The sequence below is a fragment of the Epinephelus lanceolatus genome, chromosome 3 (genome assembly GCF_041903045.1).
Source record: "Epinephelus lanceolatus isolate andai-2023 chromosome 3, ASM4190304v1, whole genome shotgun sequence".
NCBI lineage: Eukaryota > Metazoa > Chordata > Actinopteri > Perciformes > Serranidae > Epinephelus > Epinephelus lanceolatus.
The window spans coordinates 15070660-15092040 of NC_135736.1; the positions used below are offsets into that span (position 1 = coordinate 15070660).

The 21381-nt window shown below is 40.7% G+C and overlaps 2 protein-coding genes across 3 annotated transcripts in view; both read right to left on the reverse strand.

Moving 5' to 3' along the window:
- Positions 1–235: 235 nt before the first annotated feature.
- On the reverse strand, positions 236–4966 carry LOC144461873 (uncharacterized). Of its 2 annotated transcripts, none has more exons than XM_078165582.1 (5): positions 4708–4966; positions 2936–3195; positions 2307–2349; positions 1218–1294; positions 236–1039 (listed from the first exon to the last, which is right to left on the reverse strand). In XM_078165582.1, the coding sequence occupies exons 2-5, from the start codon at positions 3058–3060 to the stop codon at positions 790–792; spliced, it is 495 nt and encodes a 164-aa protein (XP_078021708.1). In that variant the 5' UTR covers positions 3061–3195; positions 4708–4966; the 3' UTR covers positions 236–789. The 2 variants fall into 2 exon arrangements, with proteins under 2 accessions (XP_078021708.1, XP_078021712.1); XM_078165586.1 differs by having other exon boundaries at positions 2936–3090; positions 4708–4965.
- An 11823-nt stretch (positions 4967–16789) lies between these two features.
- LOC117255527 (E3 ubiquitin-protein ligase SMURF2-like) overlaps positions 16790–21381 on the reverse strand; it is a 72593-nt gene continuing 68001 nt past the window's right edge. Inside the window, exons 15-20 of the mRNA XM_033624528.2 lie at positions 20936–21114; positions 20083–20220; positions 19834–19954; positions 19523–19724; positions 18019–18094; positions 16790–17895 (exon numbers count right to left, since the gene is read on the reverse strand). Of these exons, the coding sequence (XP_033480419.1) occupies positions 17796–17895; positions 18019–18094; positions 19523–19724; positions 19834–19954; positions 20083–20220; positions 20936–21114 (816 nt within the window). The 3' untranslated portion in view covers positions 16790–17795. The remainder of the gene's footprint in view (positions 17896–18018; positions 18095–19522; positions 19725–19833; positions 19955–20082; positions 20221–20935; positions 21115–21381) is intronic.

A 21381-nucleotide genomic window follows, 5' to 3' on the forward strand; every position in this document is an offset into this window, starting at 1 on the left:
CCTTTCAACTTGCTGGGCAATTTCTTTTTTCAGAAAGTACTCATGACTGAGATCCATTTGCAATGAGAACTGACCACCTCCAGATGTGATGTCATTCCAATCATAATGCATCCGGCATGCATTTACACTGTGCTTTAACATACATTACCCAGGTAGCATATCTAGATACAGGTGTGTTACGATGGCAGGTGTAAATGGGGTCTTGTGTTCAACATCTAACAATGAATATGATGAGTCATTAAAACAATTTTTAATATTGCTTGAAAATTGTTGACAACAAGCTGTGTTTGAACAGCTGCGTGTTGTGGAACTACATGTTGGCACACGAAAGGCAATGGGAAAACATTAATGACATCTTGAAGTAAGAAATTTAAAAAACGGTCCATCTTTCCAGGGAACAGTCTCTCACACCGACAGCAGCAATTTATCTGCTCACTAGAACGCTCTCTTCACTGTCAATCAAAATCAAGTATTCTCCCTTCCCAATCACTTGGCTGTAGATTTGGCAAGCTGAGATAACTACTTTCTTGCTTGCACTCAGTCGTCTTCGGATGTGTGTGATGGCATCAGAAAAAAAACGTATAGGGAAGTTGATGACAGCGTTGTGATATTCCAGAAAAAAAAAAACATCCAAACTCCACCGGAGGCAGCTCTGTGACCAAAAGTCCAGCTGCTCAGTCCACAATCACTGGTTGGGGAAATAAACTAGAACAAATTTCCTGCTTCCACATCTTCTCAGTCTAACCACTGTCTGCGTGGAGCGTCACTTAAGACATGACACTATCTCAGCTAGTACTGCTGCATGGCTGAGCTGGTCTTTCCACGTGCTGCGTTTGCTTTTCCATTTATCTGGACATCATCGTCGTCATCGAGCAGGTTAGTCCATTTACAGGTGCTTGGACAGGAGTTGCACGCCTGGTTCACCACAAGCTTCAATCCTTTGACCTGTTTTCTAACATACTGACATGGTCTGTGGCACTCTCTGCATGTCTTGAACAGCTGAATGATGCACTCTTCATCGACGATGAACTCTGACGGGCTGAGGTAGTCGGAGAAATGCACGATTAGCAGTGAGCTTGTTTCAATGTGTTCTGTAAACACAGTGTGGAAGTAATGCAGGTATGTAAAAGTAGAGGAGATTAGGGTGAGGAAAAGATCAACTTATACAACAAAAGCCTCAAACTGAATGGTAGTTATGTGTATTAACATCAGCTTACCTCCCCAGATCAACCAGGTAGCGCCCGTCTCCCACACTCAACGTGGTGCTGAATTCTTCATCCTCACCTTGAATAAACTGCTCAGTGGAAAAACAGGTAACAGTTTCCTTTATGTGCACATTTCATACACTGCAGCTTCACAAATGACAAACACATATTTTATATTCAAATGAAATAAAGAATACATTTTAATGCATCAGCTCAATCAGCTAGTAGCATTAAATCGCTGTGAAACAGGTAAAAAAAACTGTTTGCAAGATGCAAGTCCGCTCAAAGCAGATGAGTTTATTATCATAAACGCAAATGATCAAAACTCAAATGAAAGTCAATGATGATCAAAGCTTTTAATCGGAGCGTACAGTTTCTTTCAGCCAGAGAGGTCAGCATTAGACAGTCGTCAGCCTTAAAGTTGTCCACTAACACGAAAAGCAGGACATCTGACAGAGGCAGTGAAAATGATACATTACTTAGTTTTAAGAATAGTACACATCAGGTATGCATAATGTTCATGTCTGCTATGTTTACGTGCTTTAAATGAAAAATAAAAACCCAAGAAGCTGTAAATCTCTCATGTGTGGGATATATCACAATTTATTCTGGGTACTACTTTGAAGCTGGAGATTATCATTACACATTTTTCAGTGAGGGCATTCACTTTTATTAATCCTTTCATTTTCAAACAATTTTTATTTTTTAAATAGCATTTAAAATGCCCACTGCAAAAAACAAGTAACTTTCATTATCAATTAATCTGGTGGTTATTTTTTCAATAAATAGATGAATCGTTCAGGCCAAAAAAATATCACAAAATGACTGTCTGAAGTCCCCAGTGTGTAAAAGTGACATATTCAAGCTACTTCTTTTGTTCATTCAGTCATCCAGAACTCCAAAAGTTTCATTTTACAATGGTATAAAAACAGATAACTGCATGAAATCTTCTGATTAAAGAAGCTGGAATGAGAGAATGTCCGATGTGTTTACTTAAATAATTGAAAGAAATTATTTATCGAATATAGCTGGCAAACTAATTTTCTGTGGATCGATTAAAAGACGACTCATCTGTATGGGAAATGTATCAGTCACATTTACCTTTCCGTTTTCAGCTGACTGGTTTTCACGATGCACACTTTCACTGAACAGACGACAAAGAAACACAAGGACACATTAAATTCCATCTTCACCTGTGTGTGTTTCAGCAGGTTGTAGGATAGCACATTATACTTAATTACAGTAATGTTTGCACCGCAATGAGGAAGCACTGCATTAAAAATATTACTTAAAAGTCCCCTCCACTCAAAAATAAGTTTTCTTCTGTTTATGCCCCCTAAAATGTCTGACATTGACCACACTGACTTGTATCTGTGCAAAGTTTGTCACTGGAGAGGTGCTTTCACATTCCTCTGCTGAAGGAGGTGATGTCTGAGATTCAAAAGCATGCTGGGCAAACTAGATCACGTATGTCACTAATACAAAAGCCAATCGTTGTCTCGTGCAAATGTCAGCAAAAAACCTGAAACCTCCAGTGCAGAGCAACTTATTATAAGGAATATAAAAAATCTATCTACAAACTCTGGTGTTTTATTAGCCGACCCAAGAACAATGTGAACACACTGTAACACTGTAACAGATATTTCACAAACACTTATGCTGTGTCAGCCACTGTCAGTTACAAGCTAACAAACATCTTAAACAAATAAAAGATGCTAACACACACTTACCATTCTGATTCGTCTGCTGGTTGCTGGTTCTGCTGCGCATCGGAATCTTCTTCTGTGTCTGGCTCTGAAGGGGGCTCAAACATGTATGGCTTAATCTCTCCGAAGTTTCCTCTATAGCTAGCCATCTTGATGCGCACCCTCTTTCACTGGTCAACCTGGCATACGCAACAGTGGTGGGCGGGGCAAGAGGTCAATCCAGAATTTCTCAACACATCAAACTGGCACATACAGGTAAATCGCAAGACATCAGAGCTGTGCCGCTTTTTGGGAGACAGAAATTCAAAGTATTATTTTGACATGTCTGTATGCAAATCAACATGTGAAATAACCAGTCTGTGGAAATAACATGTCGCAAAAGACAGCTTGAACTGCAATAAACAGTATATTGACATGTGCTCTGCATTCACACACTGCATGTCAATATAATTGGCCAATCAGATGGAGCCACACTGCACCAGAAGCCAGGATTTGGATGAAACAGCCGCATCAGGAGACTTTATATAGATTTTAATAACTATTTCTATGGTGTTGCTTGCCTGGCGCATACGCCAAAGAAGTTTTCTAGCTTACCGGTTTACTTCCTCAGTGTGCGGCCCACTGAAAATGCACAGTAGTGCATGAGTTAACACCAAACATGAGTTAACACTACAATTTGTCAAAAAAAAAAAAAAAAAAAAAAACAATTTTTGGGGACCCACTCAAGTGACCACATGTGGGCCCCGGGGACTCACTACATTGAAAACCTATCACCATCACTGCATTTCACTTTTGTTTCATTCAGTGTGCACAGACTATTAACTGTCTGGGGTCTATGTTAGCAGCTCCAACATAAAGCAGAAGGCCATTAAGACTGTATACTTTAATATTTGATATTTATCGCCAGTCATATCATCATCACAATATTCAACAAAGTCAGCATATGTTTTCCTGATATTGTGCAGCCCTATTTTATTCCTTCTTAAACTTTTGTTTTACAGACTAATTGTCTAATAATAGTTCTGTGACCTTGCCTGAACCTGAGCGTTCATATTACATTAATAAATTAAGTCATGTCCCTTCAGCCTACACCCATCAATAAGTGAAAGTGTGGAAACATATTTCGACTTCCTCTTTTTATGCTGTTGATGTCTATGCAGGATGCTGGATTGTTTTCCCTGCAGTAGGAGGGTGGTGATGACAGCCTACTGTGGATGGCACACTGCCAGTCTGATGTATGAGGGAGAACGAGGAGATGTGCTTTCTGCCCCTTAATAGTGTTTTTCTAGCTTTTTATGTGAGAAAACCATATCAAACAAAATATTATCACAGAGTTTTTTTTTACACACTTTGACTGGAAGGGAACTTTAAGTTAAAAAAAAAAGTATGAGTATAAATATTAAAAGCAAAAGTACTCATGTAGAACTACTTCAGAAAACTAAAACCTATTATTAGATTATAATTAGTGATGGATGAATGTGCTCATCACTTTCATGTTACAGATAATAAAGGTGCAGCTAATTTTACCTGCTTTATACACTACTGGGTAGCTTAATGTGCAAATATACACCATAATTTATTTGTCGATTTATATTTTGTATCAGTATTCTGAATTTGTAAAGTAGTGACTAATGTCGAATAGATGTAGTGGAGCAAGTACGATATTTCCCTTGGAGATGATGTGGAGTAAATGTATAAAGCAACATAAAACTAATAATTATATAATATTAAATTCCACCTCTTGTTACTGGTAGTCTGGTACTGAATATAAAGCATTTACAGACACGTCCTCTCACCAGGTTTGAGCGGTTTGTTGTTCCGGTCGAGTCTCTGACTTGGTCCGGAGATAACTACAACAACCATGAAATACTGCGGTTAAATAATGTTTAACTAAATCATATGGACACGTAAAGAGTGTGGAAACACTAAAAGTGGAACTGAGCACATAAATCTTTAAATATTGCGCCTTTTGTCGCTCTCTATTTTAGCTAACTAGCCTCCCTCTGTTCTGGTTCTGACCCTCTTATTTTTAGCGGAAGTTCGAGGTCACAGCGTGATGACGTAACGTCCGGTACAGAATCCGTTGAGTTACAGAATCTGCTGAAACACCCTCGTGCTGATTTATTCCTGACAATTAAATCATTTTATTTATATGAATGTTTACTATTTGTGTTTTAAACTCATATAGTGTGATTTTTTTTTATTTCTGGGACTGTCTCAGTCAACAACAATACAAACAATAATAAATGTTTGTTTGCCACAGATTATTATTTTATTTTTTTTTATTTTCGGCAATAATCCAAGATTAATGGAAAAATCTCAGAGGCTTTTTGAAGAGGGAACCAGGGTGATGCTAAATTTTGTGTTCACCTACAGAATAACATCATCCCTGGAGCACTTTGTCCCTTAAATCTAAATACAGATGTGACATCAGTTACTTTTCCTACTGATAGAGTTGGGTAGTGTTTGTGACTTAATCCCCTGCCATCAGTGCCCCAACAACGAGCCCTCCTTTAAAGTCACTTAGATCTTTTACTCTGGTCATCTGGACACAAAACCAGAATCAACTGGGCTTATTCAGTGATTTTAAACATGCCACAGAGGATGACTAGATGTTGTTTAACTGTACCAGGTAGTGCACCTGTGTGGAGCATTCATAATGTGTCTTCACTCATTTATTCAGGTTTTTCCTGTAATTTGTCACCCTTCTGTTTTTTGGGTGATTTTTGTGTCCCTGTCAGAAATACAAAAAACGAACACACATTTCTTGTTTTCATCACTCAACAACACATGCATCCTACCATTACTATGACACTGACTCACTGCTGGTCTAGTAGAAAGTGTGCCAGCTGAATGTCAGTTCGGAAACCTCTCAGGTCCCGCAGCTGTCTCCATCGACTGACAGCCCGTCCGAGGTTCACTCTGGTTTGATTCCTCTCATTATCACTCTGCCTCTTCACCTGCTTCACCTCCTCCGCCAGTTCTCTCCTTGTCCTGCCAGGTAGCTTCCACCGTCACTTTAGTGGTTGCACCGTCCGCCATTTCAGCTGCTGCTGATAATATCTGCAAATAACTTACACTGATACTCTTGGGTGACTGAGCTGCCGATACATTATCATCCTCCGGTAATCCACACGCAGACTCCGAGGGCGCGCTCTCGGCAAAATTGCGAGTGCTCAAGTGAGGTTTGTCCACATGCATTTATTCACCCAGACCACCAGAGGACAGTCACGGGGCCGCAAGCAGACTCCTTTTTTGTAATTGCACAAATTTAACGACTGTGTTGATGGCCTACAATAGTCTACGAAAGACAAAACAGAACAAAACAAAAAATAAACCTTCAAGCGAGAAGTTCTTACATTAGAGTGAGGGTCCTAGTCAAGTATCATATAAGGCCAATTCTAAAAAAAAGTTACAGGGTGTTTCTGTAAGTTCATAAGACAAGATAAGATAAGATCAACTTTATTAATCCAACACTTTGGAAATCCACATGTCACAGCAGCTCAACGACAGAAGAAGGAGGATGACAATGCTTTAATAAAAGAAAATTAAAGATTTAAAAATATAACGTGTGGATATGATGTGGAGCTTAACCTTTATACATTTATTTAGCCTTTGAAATAGTTACATTTAGATATTTATATTTATTAAATAATTAAATGTAATACTGCTCGTGCACCCGGGGAGGTTTGCAGCTGAGTGTGAAGCGGTCTGGATGAGAGTCAGCACCTCCAATTCTGAGGCCGTGGTCAGTGGCGCCATATTGGGGGGGAAAATTAGGACAATTCCAAAGGCCCCTGACTGACAGGGGCCTCGAAAATCTGTAAAAATTAATACAAAATTATTAAACCATCATCAATAACAATTCTTTTTTCAAATATAGTAATAAAATTAATGATCTGTTTGTTTTTACTTGTCTTTGGCAGTAAAAGTTAAATATCCCCACTGACCAAAAAGTAAACATCCATCTTGACTGATCACCCCCCTGTATCTGCATGAAATGGTTTGGTCCTGCCTTAGCTTAGCAGTCAGCAATTGCGCTAGAACGCTACAGTCATTAGAGTAGTCGTTAGATGCTACCTAGCACTAATAGAAAATCCGGTTTTCAAAAAAGAAAGGAGAGAGAGGAGAGGCAAAAGAAAGGGTGTCAATATGTGAGCCAGTTTTTCTCCAAGAAAGGTGGGTAGCCTATAGTCTGTGAGTGGTAGAAATGAACCTGTTAGTGAAATAAGCTAGCTACAGACTAGCGTTAGCTTACATTTCACTCCTTTTTAACCTACATTTAATCAGTGCAGGTAAATGTTAGCAAGATATTCATATTAAATCAGTTGTCCCTGCCCCTTTTACCAGACTCAACAACAGATGAGTCAGAAGCAGCAGCCCGGTCTCCCCATAACTTTACCCCTCCCTGTCCCAGTGAAGAAGGTGAGCAACACATGCCACTTAGCATCATTGCAGGGAGTCTGTGGGAATTTCTCTCTCTCTCTCTCTTGCTCTTTTTTACCATTACAAAAAAAGAAAAGGAAATATTTTTTAATGGCAGAAATTCAAACAAATTATTTTTCCACATAATGATTATTATGAAACAAAAACAGCCAACACCTGTCTGTACTGGATGCTGGACAGATGGAAACATTAAGTAGCCTAACTCAGCCTGTAAGTTACAGGCAATATTAAAATAATCCAGATAGATGCTTTCATTTAGATTGAATTTCCATTTCAACTTTATTTTCTTGTTGGCATATATGTGCTAAGTTCAAAAATCTGCTGTTTTCATTAGTTTGAGTTGATGATCTTAATTTATTTTGATTGAAAAGTTATTTTAAGTCTTTCATTAATGTTCAGAGAATTTTCCATTTTGGGATTTTACAATAAAAAAAAATACATTTAGACTGTAAAAGATGGCCGTAGGAACATTTTTCAAGGCAGCTTTTAATCTTGCATCAAATAGTGAATTGCATACTGTATGCAGACTGTTGCATGTACAACTCACTAGCAGTAAATATTGTATTGGCAAGACAGTTGCAAGCCTTCAGAGTTAGAGTTATGCAAAGCTTTTAATGGGTCAGTCAGGTCCTAGAGATGTGGTAATAACAGCTGCGCGGGGGGGCCAATGTGATTTTTTTTTTTTATGGGGCCCAAAATATCTGGCTGCGCCCCTGCCTACAGACATCCCAAGATCATCAGCCAGGCTCAGAAGTACGCCAGGAGCCTGACAGAGCAGCACCAGGGGGCCCCCAGCATTAAACTGCTTGGCACACAGGAGGTGGTGATGGAGGTGGTTCCAAATGTCCTGCAGGGCTTCTGGTTGCTTACTAAAAACACCTCCTTCAACATGCCCTCCCAGCAGCTCAGCAAAACAGCTGTTGGAGTCCCAAAAGCCGCTGTGGATCGTGTCTTCGCTGCTCTGTCCACTTTGCTCGTTCAGGTCACCAGAGCCAACATGGTCCTATCTGGAGAAAGTTAGACAGGGTTACGTTACGACACTGAGGACCACTGACCAAGCATCAGTATATACTTATTTGTTATTGTGCAAAATATTGTCAGTCACAGGCTTCAGTACAAAAGAATCTGTATCTGTGCTCTACTTGTTGACAGTCATCAGTTGTTTTTATAAGCCATGTTAGAGTCACATTATTGGAACAGTACAAGTCAAACATTACATCTGCCCCCACATGCAGGGGCAACTGTAACAATACACAATGCTTTTGTATACTTTCCAGTTTGAGGTTGTTGACGCACCATTTGGCTCCGTTAAAGGACGCGTGGCTCCTGTATCACAGCGCGGCTGGTCAGAGTTTCATTCGCAACAAACGACAATAATATATTGGCGCTGAAAGTTGGTTTCACTCAGTTATCTCAGAAACCCGGTAAGACCTCTGATACCCACCCATCAAGATTCCTCTCTGGGTCAGACTCTGGACCAGAGTCAGGTGGTGGCTCAGCTGGTACAGCTTCTCCTCTGTTGCTATGTCAACCGTGTTGGTGGCCGCGACAAAGTGGCGGAGGTCTCCATTAAAAGTAAAGCCACCATGCTCCTCCAGGCACCGGCCCGCCTCTCCTCAGGGAGAGACAACAACAGACCAGGCACCAGGATCATCTTCTTGCGGTGGTGACAGCAAAACGCTCACATTCAGTTACATTCAGTTACATTCAGTTTCATCATCTTCCTCTAACAGGTATTTCCACACTGGCAGATTGTGGCAGACAGCTCAACTCCTCCATCTACAGCCTCTGTGAGGAACCTGCAGCACTGCCACCTCCACCCGCAGATTCTGGGAGACAGCTCAGTCATACATCAAATTAAGCCTCTGCCAGCAGGATGCAGCTGCAGCCTCCACCTGCAAATCATGGCAAAAGCTTGGTCAAACATACAACTAAAGTCTCTGCCATCAACCTGCAGCCACGCCCCCACCTGCAGATTATAGCAGAAAGCTCAGTTCCCCCATCTACAATCTCTGCAGCCTGCATCTACAGCCACTGTCAGGAACCTGCAGCCACCGCCCCCACCTGCAGATTCTTACAGACAGCTTGGCAAAACGTACAACTAAGCCTTGGCCAGCAACATGCAGCTGCAGCCTCCCCCTGCATATTTTGGCAGAGAGCTTAGCCAAGCCTCCATCTACAGCCTCTGCTGAATTCTGTCCTTTTGCCATGTGAGGACCTCAGCTGACCAGGGACCAGAGATGCACCAGGGACCAAAGAGCAGAGATGCACTCATAAATATAACCTTTCAGGTAAGATAGACTTTCTGTTACATTCAGTTGACATCATCTTCTTCCTCTAACAGGTATTTCCACACTGGCAGCTTCAGGCAGACAGCTTGACCAAACCTCAAACTAAGCCTCTGCCAGCAGGATGTAACTGCAGCCTCCACCTGCAAATCCTTGCAAAAGCTTGGTCAAATGTCCAACTAAAGCCTCTGTCAGCAACCTGCAGCCACCCCCTGCAGATCCTGACAAACAGCTTGGCCAAACCAGAGATGCACTCATAAATATAACCTTTCAGGTAAGATAGACAATCATAGCTGTGTAATAATAGCATACCTGGGCTGATAAATTAAAGCCACCTTTCTGTTTGTGATGGCTCCTTGTCCTCTGACCTACTTTTTGTTTGGTTGTGTAAAGTGCAAACTCTTTGTGCTTTTCTGCAGGCCCTGTTGGACTTAACAGACTTCCAGGAGCTTATTAAGGGCTGCGAGGACAATTCTATCCCCCAACATTTTCTAACAGAGAAAACTTATTTCACTTCCCCGTGCAGAGATATCCGCCCTGCTCTGTATGAATGTGTCCAGAGATTTTATCATGATTTGGCTCTACATCAGTAAATTTGGCTTGAATTGGTTTGAAAATGCTTGTTTGTCTGTCACTTTCTTACAAGTCATCAGTGTCTACTGTCTACAGTTAGTATGTCACTACAAAGAGTCTTGAGTTTCAGTTCCCAATAAGCCATCAGCAAAAGCTCATCAGTCATCTGCAATTATAAAACATGTTAATGAAGTATTAATAACAGATTCGTATAGTAATCCATTGATTTTGCAGTGGTAAATGTTATAAAGTTGATTAGAAATTGATTTTGTTTTCGATTGCCTGCAGCCCCTTTCCAGAAGGTCAAACATTTATCTTCCTGATAAAATAAGGACAAAAGGAATTCCAAATATAGCGTCATTCAGATCAGATGTAGTTTCATGATATTGAAATCACAGTTTGGGGTTCTCCTGATGTTCTGTGTCTTGTGTGTGTAGAGCAGGTGTCACAAAGTGCTTCACAATTAAAGACAAAAAAACAAATAAAAGGCAGCAAAACAGACACAACATGCAGACATAAAACATGCCAAAAACATACAAATTATGAAATGAAGTGACATACTAAAAACTAAATTAAGGACCTGCAGTCCAACAGGAGAGAGCTCCAAAGTTCAGGTTTAGTGATGACCTCAAAAGCACAGTCTCCTTTTGTCTTGAGCCCAAAGTCGGTGTAAAATGTGAGAAAGCCATGACATGCATAAAGCATGTGACTTAAACTTTAATGTCCACTGAAGCTTTCATTCCTCTGAAGAGATTTTTTTTTTTAAAAAAATGGCAGCAAACTAAAGTATATGTAGTGTGATGAGGAGACTGTAGTCTTCCTCAAGTGCATGAGGTGCATGTTTAATTATGTATATCACAAAAAAAAACCTAAAAGGCATTTCTGTAGAATTATATCTTGTTTTATTTTGGGTTCTTCTTTGAAAAATTATCAGTGAAATGAAGCTAAATAATCTGTTGTTAAATGAGCAGGCCAGACAGAAATGGGGGAACTTTAAAATGAGATACAGGACAAACGACAGATACCTTAAACTGATCTCCTGTTCAGTGTGTGTTTGGTGACTCTGCCCTCTCACACTCTGAGCTCTGTTGGGGTGGTCGCTGAATGCCAGCGGTGTTAAAACAGTGTTGCCTTAGTAAAACCTGGCATGGGAACAGAGGGCGGAGAAGCAACAGCTGCAAGCTGGAAATTATTTCCTGCCACGCACAGTGCCATGGGAAACAAACATATGCGGCATACAGCCAATAAACCTCATAGCCAGTGTGAGGGGAGATACCTCAGACTGGGAGGAAAGTCCTTCTGATGAAGGACACTGGAGTCCTGACTCCTCCTCAGCTCAACACTCTGCCAGAACTCCACCAGAACCACTGGTATCTCCATCTGCAGCTGCCTCATGCAGCCAAGACTCATCCAGCCAAGTGTCCTGTAGTAAAAGAAGACACAGTCAGACACTGGATTTAATCAGGAAACACACAGACTAACAAATGCAAAGGCAACAGGAGCTTGACAACTGTGACAAGAGAACAGAAAAGATAAGAGCAACTAAACAAATTAATCTCCTTGATTTACCTGGTATTACCCATATTTCCCTGGAGTCATTCGAGGTTCTGGAGGTCCAAGGTCTTCTTGTCCTCTGTGATGGCATCTCCTACAATGGCACATATCTCGTATGGGAGGCACAGACAAGGAAGAGTGAAAAAACAGTTTCTAGCTCCAGAGCTTTAGAGAGGGTCGACCTCCAACATATCCGTTTTAAGGTCCACTCAGTCACAGAACAAGCCTGAGATGGTGGCCAAATTGCATCTGTCAAACTGCACTTGGGTTCTTTCCCTTAGCAGCTGCCTGAATGGAGTCATGATTGTAATGGGATTTTCAAGGTATGGAGAGCCTCCATCACCTAACAGGAAATAGCAGGAGGATAGAGGGTGTCACTATGAATGGAGGTGTTTTTTAGAATGCGTGTGTCTTGTGCTGAACTGGGATATCAAACAAATATGTCCAAAAGCAGCCCCGATAAGCTGCATATTGCTAACATTTTAACTTAGTAATAATGTTTGAAGTGGAAAACATGGATGTAGTTGGATTTTGGTGGCTTGATTCTGATCGTCTCGTCCGTGACTCCCACAGCTTCACTAAAATTCATAATTTTGAACCTGTCTTGAAACTCCCTGACCAACTTCACCAGTGTTTTTGAGGTTTGGGCAAAATATGACCTAGTGTTTGTTCTGTCTGATTTACAGGGGATTTTGAGACATCAGATTCTTGAGCTGTGACCTTGAATGGTACTCCATGAGCAACCCAACAAAGACAAATGAGAAGCTCGCAGTAGTATTGACAGCCATGACGACGAGTGATGAGTAACGTGTGTAAGGCTGCTCTGGAGATTTGGAAAGTTGGTGTGAAGTCCTCATTTTCTTCCAGATAGATGTTCAACATTGGTGTGTTAATGTTCATGAATGGACACCAGGGTGTAAAATGCAATGTAAAACTACTGAAAAAATATCATTAAATCACGGCCACTCAAATTTACAGCCACCAACTACAGTATATAAAACATTATATAAATTTAGTCCAAAAATTAACCTGCAAGTTGCTCCTCGAGCATTGGTGGAGGAAATATCTTTCACTGAAGTAAAAGTAGCAATGTCACATTGTAAAAAATAAAAGTCCAGCATTCAAAATTACAAGTAAGTAAAATTACAGTAGTATCAAGAACAAATATACACTGGAGGTACAAAAAGTGAAAATACTCATTATGCAGAAATATATATATGACTGCATTATGCACCAGTGTGTTCATCAATTACAGTTGCAGCTGGTTAATGTGTGCAGCTCATTTTAATCACTTTATATACTGATGGACAGCGTAACCTTTAAGTTAGTTATTGGATAATTTGTAGGAGGAGGAAAGGGGAGCACATGCCACGACACATAGGTGAGACAGAGGTAGAGAGGGTGAAAACCTATTAATATCTTGGCACCCACATCAGCGAGGATCTCACCTGGTCTCACACCATACAACAGATGATCAAGAAATCCCAGCAGCGACTGTACTTCTTAAGAAAGCTGAGGAAATTTGGCATGCCAACCAACATCCTCAGTAACTTTTACAGTCAAGTGTACTCACCAGCTCAATGACAGTCTGGTATGGAAACTACTGCTCGGGACAGGAAGGCCCTCCAGCTTGTGATAAAAACGGCACAACTCATCTCAGGAGCAGCCTTTCCTCCAATCCAGGACATTAACAACAGCAGGGTCATCAGGAGGGCCCACACCATCATAAAGGACAGTACACACCACAACCCACAGTCTTTTCACATTTCTGCCATCAGGCAGGCGCTACAGGAGTGTGAAATCCAGGACAGCAAGACTGACCAACAGCTTCTACCCACAGGCCATCAGACTGCTGAATAACATGAAACACTCACATCATACTTACTGACTGCTTTAACTTGTACTGACTTGTTGCAACATTTGCATGAAGCATGGTGCACTTTACATTTTTACCTAGGGTTTTAAACTTGTTTCTTTGTTTTTGCTATTTTTATTTATTTTTCTTAAATCTAACTTTAATGCTAATTGTTATCATTGTCTGGAGACTGGCAAGTAAGAATTTCACTGTACAGTGCAAAGTTTTCTACTGTGCACTTCTTGAATCTTGAATTATTAATCAATATAAATATAAAGTAACTACAGTTATCAAATAACCGCAGGGGATTAAAAAGTAAAAAACGTACTTGTAGGAGTAGAACTACAAAGTAGCATAAAACAAAAGAACTCAATTAAAGTACCTCAAAGTTGTACTTCAGTAAAGTACTTGAGTAAATGTACTTCACTACATTCCACCAGTCTTTAAGTAGCCTATGAGTTTGAGGCAAGGTTACTTCTACTTGAGTATTTCCATGTTATGCTACTTTTTACTTGTACCTCTGTTACATATCAGATGAATACTTCACACTCTACTTCATTACAGTTTTCTGACAGCTACTGTTACTACAGAACTTTGCAAAAATTAACAATAAAAACCTGTGATGACGTTATGAGGTGTGTTGCTGTAGATTCAACTATGCAGAAAATAGGTAAATTTAAGGCCACCTTGATAAATTGAACATTAAAATTAATGTAATGCTGCATAAAGTGCATTTTGCTGATATAGCATTTATATTTTTACTTATTCTTTTAGAAAAACGACAGAAGCACTCGAGGTTCTATAAAACATAATGCTGTGAGGTCCAAACAGCATAGTTTTATTGCTCAGCTTTCTGCAAGGGTACAAGAAGTGTATTACTTTGCTTCTTTATTGTCCTTATGTACAGGTGTCAGTTACAAGCTCACAGAGCAGCTGATGTGAAAAACTATGAACACATATACTGTAATAATAAATACAAAAACAGATAGGAAATCAAAAGAAATAAAACATGGTGCAGTTGTAAAAAAAAAAAAAAAAAAATCTGTTTTGTATTGAATTCAATCAAAAGTCATTTACGCGCTCACACACTCTTTCTGACACACGCACATGAATTTGCACATAAATCTGTAAATTTGTACTTAAAAGTGTGGGGAGAGAGTTCAGCTTCATCTGGTCTGTGACCGATTAAACCAGCATTAAAGTTCATCATTTTGGCTCTTCATATATTCAGATACATCAGATCAATGAGAGCAGACGCACATCTCTTTGTATCACAGGTGTTCAACGCTTGAAAAAGTCAATGTTGACCTGCAAAAAAGTTGAAGACATCAGAATAATCTGTCTGCTCAACCGGGGAACAGTGTGACGTCCCCTCATCTGGAAGCTCTCAGACCCCCACAACCTTTGCACTGAAGACTGAACCAGCCAGAAAACTTGGTGCCAACAAAAAGTAACAAAGAGCAGAAGTGGACTGTGTGCACTGGACAAACATACATGTGTGCATATCAAGAACATGGGTGTGTGTGTGTGTGTGTGTGTGTGTGTGTGTGTGTGTGTGTGTGTATATATGTTATCTACATTAAAAAAAAAAAAAAAAACTTGATCAGTCCATTAACTATTTGGTAAATAGAAGGAAGTGTCTGATTATAACTTGGAGCCCAAGTATGCATAATGTGTGCAAAAAAAAAAAATGTGTAATGCATTTCTCTTCTGCCTCTGAGTCAAGTTGTTAAAGGTAAAATCAAATAAGTTCTCTGTAACTGTACAAAGACGACAATTTCATGTTTTGCTTCTGCGTTTTGTTTCGTGATGACCATTAGAAAACTCGGCTCTAAGAATCAGCTAGCAAAGTGTTCATGGTTACAAATAAATGCAGGCAGAGTACATATAAAAAAAGAACATTTAACTGATTTTTCCAAGTCGATCTAAGAGTAATAATTATGCAAATAAATAGGCTTTATCTCTTGAGCGTCCATTCATGCAAAGGGGGTTTTCTTTGGATGGAGGCTGTGGTGATGGAGACGCTCTTAACTCTGCTGCCTCTTGGGTTTTTCAGTGACTTTTCATTTTGGTTCAACATTTTCACCGTGTGTAGCACCCGGGAGTTCAGCAGCAGGCAACCTCCAACATCTGCAGCTCTGAGGATTTGAGGGCCACTGTCAGCATTCAGTCCTTTTAAAAAAAATCCATGCTGCAAACACACTGCTGCCGTGCATATGAAGTGACATTGCTGTCTGTGCTGTTTGGTGTTCAGTGGTGACACGCACCTCCAGAGCAGCAAATATGGCCGTTCATGTCCTCTGATGAAGGTATGTGTGTGTTCATGAGTGAAAGTGATTGACCAAAAGAAAATATCACCTGTAATAATATAACCTGCTGACTGTTACACTCTGTCATGGGTTTAAGGAGAGAGGCCTCTGAAGTCCTGTTTCCATTACAAGCAGTTTTACCCCTCCTCACACACTAGCCTAATAAATGTAAAATAAAAAAAAATTAAACAAAGGACAACTTCACCTGAGAATGCAAAGAGGTCTGTGACAGACGCCAACATGCTTGCATTTAAAATTGAACAGAAAGAACAAGCAACCATATACAAAATAGCTATGTATTTGTACATATATACTCAAAAATTACAGGTGTATAGATACTCTGTATATTTCTAATGAAGTCGCATAGCAAATGAAACATGATATATTTTTAATCTAGCGTGAAGAAAGCACTTCTGCCATCACTGCTCAGTTTGTAAAGTGCTCTAAAGTGACGAGAGAGAGACAAAAAAATACTTCTGCCTTTTTAAAACCGAGGATGTGACCGAAAATAGATGCCTGCCTCGAATAGCTTCTTATCAAGCCTGGTCCCGTGGACAGTTGTGCCCTTTTCACATATGATCTGACAGGAAGTGTGCTGGGTTATCTGGGTTGGATAAAATAATAGTAAAAAAACAAACAAAAAAAACATGCATACTGCCGGAGACAAATGTGAGAAACGGAAGACGAACCAGGCTCAAAATGTGAGGTTCAATCAGCTCTGCAGCTTTAAAAACAGGGTGCTGTGCTAGTGAAGACGACTGGGAAGCTCATCTATAAACCGTCTACCTTCCTTGCACACAAATGTGTACACATGCAGAAACAAACAGATACACATTTGCAGGAGCTGTGGCGATTGCGGGGGGGGGGGGGGGGGGGGGGATTCACACCTTCTTCTTCTTCACCAGAGTCTGTCTTCCTCATCGTTCAATAACACACCACAAGCTCGACTCAGAGACGCCACGAAACATCAGACCCACGTCCAGGTCAGTCTGTACATAAGTTCCATTTCAAAATGATATATAAACAATTTAAATCATATGGTTTACAGTCACAGCATGACTGATGGTATGAAAATCAGACTTACTACAAAGCATTACTGTCAATGAAAGATTTTCTACTCTGCATTTGAATTACATTATCCATCAATACATATGATTTTGGAATGAAACCATTTACATATCAAAGCATTACACCGAGGTAGGATGAATCTGCGGCGCTCCGACACAACAAAACACACAAACTCTGCAGCCATGAGGACTGGAAGGTGTGTTGGTTGAGGTTAGATGGCTACCAAGGGCAAGATATGGCTACCTGCAGTGTTAGAGATTCAGTAGCATGACAAGGATCCATTCAATCAGTTTAAATTGCAAAACAAAATGGCGACTCACTGCTCTCAAATGCCGGGGGACAATTTTTGAAAACACTACACTGTGATTTGATAAACTGTTTCCTGATTTGATGAGATCTAAAGTAAGACGACGGTTCCTTTTTCTGAATGCAAAAGGAGCCGTCAAAAACAAACTGCTCTCTTTACAACAACTCGCAGCTGCTGAAAGAAATGCGGCAGCTCTTAATTTGCTCTCCGCATTTTACACAAACTACACCATAACAAAACAAAAAACAAATAAATGAATACAGATTAAATGACAGGGATGACTCTTTAGCAGCTCTTCAAACAGACATCAATGAGGGAAGAGTGTGGAGAGCGGTGAGAGAGGAGGAAGACTGCAGGCTGGTCGATGACGCACGTAGCAGGCTCTGAGTGAGCCTGTGCACGCCGCAGTGACATAATAGTCTATCTGAGTCCTGCACACACAGCTACACATGTTCACACACAAACACACTCTCCGACGTGTCTCTCATTCCACTGCGAAGCCACAGGTCTCCTCGATCGCAGTCAGCAGCTTGTCATACAACTTGTCGTAGCTCTCGTAGGGCGGAATGTCAATCCGATTGAAGCTGGAGAGAAGATAAAGAGTTCACATGAACAAAGCTGTGAGAGACTGAAAGGTACTGATTTCTGTTAGTGTGATAGGATCAGTGCATGTTGTGTGCGTGTGTGCAGGGGCATGTGGCACACACCAGGTATGGGCTTTGGGCAGATTGTTGGTGTTAGCATCGATCTGATGAATGGTGAAGAGTCTGGGTCCCGCAGCGCCTGCAGGCAAAACACAAACAGGATACATCAGGAGCAGTCCAGCATCAGATTCCACTGTTAAGTTACTCACTAGCATCTTAGCTAACAAAGCCCTGATGCCTTTTTAATCTAGCCTCTGCTCTATCAGCCAATATTTCATCAGAGGGTTTCTTTTCCTGGTCTGAAACATGCTCCTGATAAAAAAAAACAACTTTGTCACCATACTGAAATTTCTAACTTTGTTACAGTACCTTGAAAAATATCAATATTCAATACCACTTTTGATAGAGATGGAGAACTTGACATTGAGGGCAAACAAATTTTGGTAAAAGATAAATATAACAAGGCTATAACATGACAATGATGACTTTACTTTTCTTGGTTAGTAGCACAGAACACCATAATAATTAATTACACTTCCTTCTTAGTAATTAAAACCGTTTTACATTAATGAAAAGAATATTCTTCTCGCAGCAGTGCACATGTTCAAAAGCTTTTGAGACTGTCACGCATTAAAAATACAATAAAGTGCAAGTAAAAAACAAAACAAAACTGTGCCACTAAAATCGAGAGGACAGCACCTTCAAGTAAATGAGAGGAGGCGGGTGTGTGTGTGTGTCAACGCGTGGTCAGAGAGAAGAGCGAGAAAAGCACTATCAGTAGTATTGATAGTTTAAAAAAATTGTATTATAACCGTTTCAAATATTCAGAGTAGATATATATCCATGTATTCTAGAGTATGGACATTTCAAACTTTTGAAAAAACAAAACAAAAACGAAAGAATCCTTCTGTGAGCAATGAAAGCACGTGAGACTTAAGCCAGATCAGAAGTGGGGCAGGACCTCAGCTTTCTGAAGTTAGATTTAGAAAACCATCAGGACTGGAGACAGAGACTTGTCTTAACATACAGGTTAACACACACACACACACACACACACACACACACACACACACACACACTTTTTCCACCAAAATTAGCATGTACGTACAAGTTTTTTTAAATGTGGCAAAACCTGCTGAAGGATGAATATAGCTTTTAGTTTTTTTCCTGATGTGTCATATTTGATGCTACCAACATGCCAGAAAACAGGTTCATGAACAGAAAGCCGCATTGAGGCCAGTGAAAATGTTGCATGGTTACCTCTTTAAAGTATGAAAATCAGTGCCGACTAATTTGGAACGATGTTTAAGTGCTGCTTAAATGGAGTCAGAGCAAATTTTCAGTGGTGCTTCACTGCATCATGGAAAAGGAGTGTAAAATTAGCGTGTCCACCCGGGTGTCATGTTCCCATCACTGCCTATCAGAGATGGAGCCGATAAATACCCGTGACTACTGCCGAGTCATTTGTCCTGGGAGTGAGTGTGGATTATAACCTTCCCCACTATAAACAAAAGCCAGATGTCTGTTTTGGTCCTGTGGGAAAGGGGCTACCGAGTCAGAAAAGTACCCTGTAAAGCCTTGAAGCCTTGCAGTGGGACTCTGGATGAGCCAGTGACAAACTGCAGTAGCCGGGCCCTCCTCTCCTCGTCAAACGACTCCACAGCTTTCCAAAACCACTTGACGATGTTGCTGTCGGGGGTGCAGTGCTTCAGACGGGTGTTTGACTTCCAGTCAGAGATGTCGATCTTTCCCAGGCCGCACACTATCAGCTGGAGGTAGACAGGGAGACAGACACTTAATGATACTATACCAGAGAAGTGTACCTGAGGTAATTATTGTATTGTGGATGATGTTATAGAAGATTTTTTTATCCTGTACCTCCAGTTCTTTTTCATCAAAGGATTTGAGCAGGTGTTGAGGAATAACCTCATTGAAGCCTTTCTGCAGAGCCAGAAACTGAGCCTCGATGCCATGCAGGAAACGCCAGTTCACATACAACCTGCAGCGAACATGAGAGAGGAGGGAGGGGGAGGAACACAGAGAGAGCATGTCAGAATATTGAACACTTGAGAGACTGCAAATACAGATTTGTGCTTTGTCTTTGTGTATGTGCATCTCTCTCCTTACCTGACATACTCCTTCTTGGTGTCCTCTGTGACAGGGACGCTCTTGCCGTTAGGTTTGAGCTCATGTTGGATAATTTCTCCGTAGGCGTTGTGCTCTACGCAGAAAGTGTGGTCCAGGACGCCAGTGATGTCATTGTCCCTGAAGAGGAGGAGGGCAGGTTAGAGAAAAGGTGTGTAACAATAAGAATCAGCTCTCAGCTTCTGCAGAAATAATTTCTCTGTAGTTAATTTTTAGGATTCTGTTCGACGAAAATGAGACACAGTAGTCATCTGCACTCAACATCCTGACCATGTGTAACTGTGAGTAATTTATCATCCTTAACTTCCACGTGGTCAGTGATGACTCAGCAGAGATTGCTCCTTCACATACATAATAGTGGATGGCCTTATCAAAAGTAAGACGTTCTATCAAGGGAAGATGGTTGCAGCATCCTCATGCGTCAAACATGCAGGAGAACGCCTGAACCAGCAAGAGTGTTCATTTTTGAGATCGGATGTCATTAGCTCACAAGTCAGCAGAGGGCGCCACAGTCATTACAGAGTGGAGGACAGTGGGGTTGAGTTGTGTGTGCATCTCAAATATACTACTTCATGTGCTGTGTCCCTTTTTAAAATGCTTTTTGCGTATATATGTGTGATGTCTTTGTCATCTGTAAAAGTTGCTTTCTTACTCCACAGGTACAACAGGAAATCCTGTATTGAGTTACAGGTAAGTTACAGGACAGAACTTTCCTGGGTAATCTGTATTTCTACTTGTTTTGACAAGAAAATTGCCTTTGCGCTTCATATCAGTTCTATATGTGTTTCCTCTGCCACTGAGAGAATTTAGAAAATAATGGGAAACAAAATCTTACAGGATCCAGACAAGGCTGTTGTGGAGGTCGGGGTCAACAGACTCCATATCGTCCAGCGTGATTGGTTTTCCCAGCAGCTGTTTGTAGAAGGGCAGAGTGAAGCCTCCATCGATGTAGTGGCCGTGGAACACTGCCATGCCCATGATACGCCCCACGAAGTGGAAGTACGACAGGTGCTCCTGCACATTTACACAGGGATATTGATATGAGGCTTTCATTCATATCATGTAGGTTCAGATTATACAGCTTCAGTTTTCACTACAATGCCAGTACATGAGTTGCACCCGTGAGAGGAGATGGTTCACTGCTTTATAAAGCTTCAGCATAACTTACAGTAGAGCTTTTTCCATTTGAAGCTTCTATTGAGGTTTTTGATTCAAATGTCAGTCGTCTATGATGTCATCACCTTAAAAAAAATCCTGGAATAAACTCCTGAATTTGTTTTG